This window comes from Lolium rigidum, chromosome 4 (genome assembly GCF_022539505.1).
Source record: "Lolium rigidum isolate FL_2022 chromosome 4, APGP_CSIRO_Lrig_0.1, whole genome shotgun sequence".
Lineage (NCBI taxonomy): Eukaryota > Viridiplantae > Streptophyta > Magnoliopsida > Poales > Poaceae > Lolium > Lolium rigidum.
Genome location: NC_061511.1, coordinates 186726842 through 186734110, shown reverse-complemented (window position 1 = coordinate 186734110; position 7269 = coordinate 186726842). Strand labels below are relative to the sequence as shown.

Below are 7269 nucleotides of genomic sequence, written 5' to 3'. Positions count from 1 at the left end.
CTAGAGAACATTTTAAACTCTAGGAAAATAGGGATTTCTAGTAGTGGTATGCCTTAGCTAACTTTGCTGCAGTCTGCAGGTCGTCTTCTCTTCACTGTTCCTATCAAGCCTGTGGCATTTTTTCTAGCACCGCGGGATGCAGCCCACTGTGTAGTTCACTCGGAAAGAGAATGGCCTGCGGGACTCGGAAAGGCCCAACTCCGACGTCGGTGCGTCCTCACTCCTGAGTTCGCGGCTTTTCCTTGGCTCCCCAAATTTGAACGCCGCCGCCCGACCTGCCTGCCTGCCTGCCATGGTTCCCCAAAATTAGTTCCTTCAATCGTTGATACTTCTACTCGAAATCCCCATGTCCTCTTCCTCCTCGAAACAGCCCAAAGAACAACCACAACAGCAGCAGAGGGAAAAGAGTGGCGAGGAAAATGGACGAGGCGAACTCGTACGAGGAGCAGCGCCGGAGGCAGATCGAGCAGAACAAGCGCAAGCTGGATGAGCTGCGGGTGCACAGGCTCTCCGCCGCCGTCCGCCAGGCCGCCGCCAAGCCCATGCCGGTCAGTCAGATCCACTATCCTCCGGGAAAGGTCCTCCCCTTCTATGCTCCCTCGTCTTGTTGCTGACCCCCCGCCTGGTCTGCTCGCTCGCTGCCTCAGGCCAAGCTGCTGATGCCGCGAAATCCGAGGCTGGACGCCCCGACCCGGCGGTCCGGCCGCATCGCCAGCCTCCCGGAGCAGCCCGACTACCGCATCAGGAAGGCGAACGGCGATGTAAAGACCGAATCGCCCGATCCAGTTCCAGCCTACGCGACCGACGAAGAGAGGGCCTACGCAGTCGCCAGGGCCGAACAGCTCAGGGGCCAGCTGTGCTCCGACTACCCAGCCTTCATCAAGCCCATGTCCCACAGCACCTCCACTAAATCGAGTCAGCTGGTACGGTAATAACATCCCCTGTTTGTCTGTTGTAAATGTAACTTGTTCTTGGATGGTAATTTGTTGGTTACCTGGCAGTATATCCCGGTGCACTTCGCCCAATATCTCCCCGTGCATGATGAGATGATGGTTCTGGTGGATGAGGTGAACAATAAAGAGTTTGCCATGCTCTGCCGTGTCTGGCATCAGAAGCGCTGCCTTAAAGAGTGGAGAGCGTTTTCTGCTTACCACCAGCTGGCTGATGGTGACTGCTTGGTGTTGCAGCTGATAGAGAGGAGAAAATTCAAGGTGAGCTTCAACCTGTTCTTCTTCTTGCACGCCATCTTAATTAGATGGGTGTTTTGAGAAAAGAAAGTTGCTCTCGATAGCATGACTGGAACACAGGGTTTTGTTGGGACCCTGCATCATATTGTATCGAATTTCTGTGCTACTTTTTGGACTCCAAAAAATGCAGCATTATGATTCTGCAATTTCCTTGCCACTATGTGGGTTACAGGAGTCATCCTCATCAATGTATAAGTCCGCAGTTTTTGTTTACCCACACAGTGGTTTAGACTTTAGAGTTGATTGAGTACAATATGGAAAAGTTCGGTTCTGGCCATGTAATAACTAGAGTTAATTTCCTACAAACATTTATGTTTCTGCATGATGTAGACTTGAATATTGCGTAGTGCCACTTGCATATCTATAATTGTAACTAGGGACTGTTTCTAATTATTGAAAGAGTGAGAAATCATGCCTGTTTGGGCTTTCAGAATTTTACATCAAGTGCAGAAAAGAGCACTATTGTCTACAGAGTTCTTCTTTTCAATCAGATCTATAAAAAAAAGTGTTCAGATATTAGCTTTCCATAGCCTGGCTTTAGTTGTACATGAAAATTAGGGATTCTTGTAAGGCCTAGTAATGGGTAAAATCCATTTATCTCATGATGCAGGTTTATATAGTTAGAGCGAGTTCTTACAACAACAATGACCACTGATGGTGCGAGCTTCCAGTATTGCTAGCGTAGAAGGTAAAGTTTTCCTTCCTTCGTTTGCATTGGTTTAACGGTTCTATTCGTTTTGTAAGTATCTAGTTCCAAATGCTTCTCTTTGTGTAGTAGCTCAGTTCATAATTACCAAGTTCACTTGGAAGATGAAATTATGGAACCGCTTATGAGCTACTTTCTTTCCAGTTGGTTTTAGACATTAAAAAATGGCTATTTCTCCCACTTTCCTACTGGTTTCAGATTTTCAGCATGTGACCAGTTACATTTCAACTGTTTTGTTTACCTTTATTTAGGCCAGAGTCTTTAATCTCTCTTTAGGATTGATGCATTGCAGCCAAAGTCGTTAATCTCTTTTTAGGATTGATGCATTGCAGCCAAACTGGTTGACTGACATCTTATAGGACTGCCTAGGCAAAGATGTAGTGTACATACATACTCAAGTAGACACTGTATTAGTCAAGGCAGAACACGCAAAGTTCTATTCAGCTCAAGTTAACCTCTTCACTTCATTCGCCTTGCTGCTGCTTCTATATTCTGACTTGGCTGTTCTGGGTGTCTTATTAGATCAACATTACTCGATGATGATCTCAGTGTGATTCTTCTTACAAGCTGGAAACAAGACTACAGTATTTGACTGAAAAGCATGACATCTGTGATTTTCTTGCTGTAGGTGTATGCATATTTTCAATTGGATGGGCAGCTGGGAACTTGCCTTGCTGTTTATTTTTTTGGGAATTTGGAGGGTGACGGCTCTCAACCTATAAGGAGACGAGCATGAGCATTTGTTACTTTGGTCAAAGTTGTACCCAGGATGAAACGCTTGGATGAACGAGTTGCTTTGTTCTGTTGGAAAAACTGAGCCCTGTGGTTGTTGCTGTTGGTTAACAAACTTGTTCGGTTAGTACTTGTTTTAGTACCAATGTTTGTAGTTTAGATGTTTGCATTTCCTCGGACGGGTCAGTCAGATGTCATGAACATTGTGAATCAGCACCTGCAACGCAAATTGGAAGCAAGAAACCTGTTTCAATCATGCACCTATGTTTGCAGTAAATTGTTCACTCACTTTTGCTGGTATGCTAGAGATTTTTGTATGGTGGTTATTACTCTTCAACCCCCTGCATCGATTGGATCAATTGCCTTGTGAGCCTGCTGGCTCGAAGGCCCGGCGGTGGCAGATCAAGCCTGAGCGGCATTTTCTCCACAGCCACAGATGGTTCACAGTTTAGCATGTCGATTAGGAAGGCATTTGCATTTTCCCGTACTATAGTCACAGAGCGTTAGCCATCCCCACTTTTGTATGCTTATTTCAACGTGGAATTCCATTGTGGATCAAGCGTCATTGTCAGATATTCAGATTCTTAATCACAAGTTCTTCATCCATCCCACAAAAGAAAAAGGTCTATTTGTTCGTCCACCGTCCTGACAAGGTTTTCCGCGTCTTTGGTGTATGGCAGTGGCAGGCATGCAAATGGTAGACTGAGAACCCTTTGGAGTAGCGTCGGTTTCGCCTCTGTGATACATCATATAGCCACGTGGCTATGCTACTATACTACTAATGGAGTTTTTAAACTGCTAGTGGTGGAGTATATTCATGTTCTTTCAGCATAAATTAGGTGTCTTTTATATTAGCTTTGGGCAAATGTTCCAATACAAACTCACTGGAATTTCATACTCCCAACCAAAGGAATATTGCCAGGAAAACTCATAGCACCCATTTGGGCCATCTCTTGATGGGGTCACCGTGGGGACTGAGAGCCCAAGCAGCTGACAACCATAAAGCATTATAGAGCCCAAGCCCGACGACACTGCTGCCTGCTTACATTTTTTTTATCGTGCTACAGTAAATCTATAGCATGTCTGTTTTCAACGTATCATTTTCTATTTCAGAATGGATAGATTTTTAGCTAGTTCTAAGTTGATAGTTCCACAATCATGATGTCACTTTGCATGACATCTGACCTCTGCTTGGCTAGATTCAGGAATTACTTTGTGTGACAAGTGGATCACCGCCATATTTTTTCTGTTCAGCCTAGATGCGAGGTAGTTCAATATTGTTACAGGTTGAATCCACGGAATTCGAGAGGATAGCTGAACACATGGAAAAACCCTAGCGCTCTCGCGCCGCTCCCGCGAGCGGCCGGGAGCCCGTGGCGGCGCCCCTCCCCTCCCCCTCCCCCTCCCCCTCCCCTCCCCCTCCGTCTCGCCGCCGCCAGAGGGCGTCGCCGGGCAAAGCCCGCGCGGCGCCGGCGGCGGCGGGCCCCCCTCCCTCGCGCGGTGGTGGCGGCGCGGGCCGTCCGCTGCCGGTGAGGGCGCCGCGCTGGGCGTCGGGCGTGGCGGCGCGGAGCTCCGGCGTCGGCGTGGAGACGGCGCACCCCCTTGGCGTGCTCGCGGCGGTGGTCCCTCCCCGGAGCGACCTCGGCGGCGGGCGGCGCGACCTCTGCCCTGTCGGTCTGGTGGAGGCGACGGCGGCGCGGATGGCGACCGGCGCGGTGAGATGCTAGGCAGGCGGCGGCGCAGCGCTTGCGCGGGCTCGACGTGGAGGCCGCCTGGTGCGGTGGTGGCGGCTCCTTGGGCCTCCGCGTGTGCGGACCAAGGCAGGGGCCTGATCCCCTTTGAGCCGTCTCCGTCCCAGATCTGCTGGTGCCGACAGCCGCGGGGGCTGAAGGCGGCCGCTTTCGCAGGTTCGGTTCGGATCTCCTCACGTCTTGCTTCGGTGGTGCTGGTTGCGGTGGCCGGCCTGCGCCTTGGTTGGCGGTCGGTGGCTTCTCGACGTTGTCCTTTGCTCTCTCTTAGGTTGTCAGTCTGCAGAGGTGGGACGCCGGGGCGGCGGCCCCGGACGGTGGGAGTTCTGCTGGTTGGCGGGCGAACCAGAGACTCGGGTGCTGGTTGGGAACCTCGGCCGTGTGGACGGCGTGGTTCCGGCGAGCCACATGCTGTGACAGCGGGGCGGGTGTTGCTACGGCGGCGACCGCTTCCCTGTGTGGATGGGCAGAGTGCTATTGCCGGGGGAAACCCTTGCCCGTTTGGGCCACGACGGCGACGTCCGTGGACGTCGTTCCCTTGTTGAAGGCGTCGGTGTGGCGGCGCTCGGTTCAGCCACGACCTCCGGGTGAAAACCCACGATCTCTGGATCGGGCGGTAGCGGCAGCTTTGGCGCCGTACTCTTCTTGAAGATACCGCCTTGGAGTTCATGGCGTTTGGCTCTCCGTTGGTTGTGCGGCGGAGGTGCGGTGCCTCTTGGTGTCGGCTCTTCGTCTGGCGATCCTCGGCAAAGCTTGCTTCGTCCCCTTCCCTTGTCGAGCTTCCTTGGCGCTGCTGTGCGGTTCGTGAGCAACGAAGGTTGGCCCCCGGTGGTGGTCGGCCTCCGGTGGCGTTTCTGCATCGGAGGAGTTTTGTTGAGGCGCGCGTGAAAATGGCTCGCTCTCGGGTGAGCTCCGGCCCGACACTGTAGACTCCAGCTCTTCTCCGAGTTTCGTAGGCGCTTTGGCTGAGTTCGTTGATCACGCTTCCGGTTGTAGCTTCTTCGGTAGTTCGTGTGGGTGTGTGGTGTCGTTCTGTAAGCTGGGTTCAGCACTATGTATCGTTCTCGCCGTTGTTAGCTTTGTTAATTCAAAGTCGGGCACTTGAGTGCCTTTTATCTAAAAAAAAAGAATCCACGGAATTCCGGAGCTTGTTTTGTAGTTCAACTCCTTAATTCGCTCTTCGCTCCCTTGATAATACGAGGTGGCTTAATCTTAGTCTGCTGCCTCGATCGCGCTTTGAAACCATTGGTTCTGAAAGTATGTTGGCCAGTGACTCAATGTGCATGTGGCGTGGCGATGTTGATAGGCACAGATAAATTTTTTTTTTTGAAACGGAGGCAAAAGCTTTGCTCCATCGATGAATTAAGCAGGAAGTGCACAGTTTTTAGGAGAAAACTGGGCGAAAACCATACAACAAGACACCGCAGGGCCAAGCCCCCCCCCCCCCTCGCCACGCCATAAAGGCAAGCCCACACAAACCCACTACAGATACAAGCAGACGACACACCCGCGAAGACTAGCTTGCCATCCAACCAAGCCGGAGAGAAGACGCCATGCCTACTATGAGAGGAGCAGACACGGGACACTCCAACATAGCTGAAGAAGACGAACCGCTCAGAGAACTGCGCCAAAACAACCTTGTCGCCCTCGCGACATAAAGTCGATGTCCTCAACACTGTCAAGATGACGAACATTCGGAGCCGCCGCTCCGACATACCGCTGCTCCGTCACGCCATGAGCATCCACCAAGACCACCACCTTCCGGGGCCGCCGCCCCGACGTACCACCGCTCGCTCTCGAGCTGCAACGCCGCACGAACCGTCCACCCGCAACCCAAGCTGCCCAGGGCAAACGACCGTAGACCACGGTCATCACACCAACTCATCCGGGGCCGCCGCCCGGCATAACGTCCGACCGTCCCCGCTGGGACGCGCCGACCGAGCCGACTGCCCTGCCGCCCACACGGCCGGGGTCGCCACCCAAGTCGTGGCAAGCCGCATCCCCGCACCATAGAGATGTTGCCGCACCGCCTTCCGGGGCCGCCGCCCCGACTCACAGCCACCTATCCGAGGCCGCCGCCTCGACATCCTCCAACCCGTCCGGCATGGCAACATAGCACGACAAGCAAAACCACCAGGACCGAGAGAAGGTCAAGCGCTCCAAGACGACGCCTCCAAGAAGGGAAGCGACGAGACCGTCGCCGTCGCCCGCGCCGGCCGAGGCCAAAGCTTGGATTTTCACCCGGAGAGCATGAAGCCTTCAATGCAGGAGAGGTAGGAGCCCCACGACGATGCCTTCAAGAAGGAGAACGACGCCCCGGGGCGTCGTCATCGCCGGCACCGACCGAGTCGGGCAGGGCTTTCACCGGAGCACCATCCCGCCAAAGCGTCCTTCACCGGCAGGGCAGTCAAAGCATGCCGGCCAGCATGCCATCGCGGATGCCCACCATCCCGTCGCCGTGCCCCTGAATCCCAAGGCCACCAGCACCTGGCCACCGCAGCAGCACCATGCCTGTCGCCATGCCCGCCCTCTACAGCCTCGCCGTGGAAGCCAAGAAGGAGGACGCGGCCACAGCCCTGGCCACCACCAGCCGCAGCGCGACCCCCTGGCAAGCCCAACCAGGCCCACACGAACCCATCTGGGCCCGCGCGCCGCCTTGCGCCATCCTCACCGCGAGGCCGCAGGCACCTCCACCGCTCCCTGGCCGGCCACCACCACGCCCGCACGCAGAAAAGCGCCAGCAGCCCCGCCCGCGCGCCCAACCTCCGGTCCCCGTCATGGAGGCGTCCCTCCAGATCCTCCGCGCCAGGAGCCGAGAGGAGCTAGGTCCCCGCCG

The 7269-nt window shown here is 54.2% G+C and overlaps 1 protein-coding gene across 1 annotated transcript; it reads left to right on the top strand.

The window, feature by feature from the left end:
- The first annotated feature begins 419 nt into the window (after window positions 1–419).
- On the top strand, window positions 420–3192 carry LOC124647919 (B3 domain-containing protein Os06g0194400-like). The gene is made up of 4 exons (XM_047187768.1): window positions 420–548; window positions 654–923; window positions 1002–1211; window positions 2992–3192. Exons 1-4 carry the CDS (start codon window positions 420–422, stop codon window positions 3190–3192), a joined length of 810 nt encoding a protein of 269 aa, XP_047043724.1.
- The last annotated feature ends 4077 nt before the right edge of the window (window positions 3193–7269 follow it).

What these genes read in the sequence shown, in the direction of transcription:
- LOC124647919 (XM_047187768.1), top strand. Translation starts at nt 420, where the DNA reads ATGGACGAGGCGAACTCGTACGAGGAGCAGCGCCGGAGGCAGATCGAG. An exon ending in CCGCCGCCAAGCCCATGCCG is followed by an intron (nt 549 to 653) that starts GTCAGTCAGATC and finishes CCTCAGGCCAAG; the next exon opens with CTGCTGATGCCGCGAAATCC. An exon ending in CCACTAAATCGAGTCAGCTG is followed by an intron (nt 924 to 1,001) that starts GTACGGTAATAA and finishes GTTACCTGGCAG; the next exon opens with TATATCCCGGTGCACTTCGC.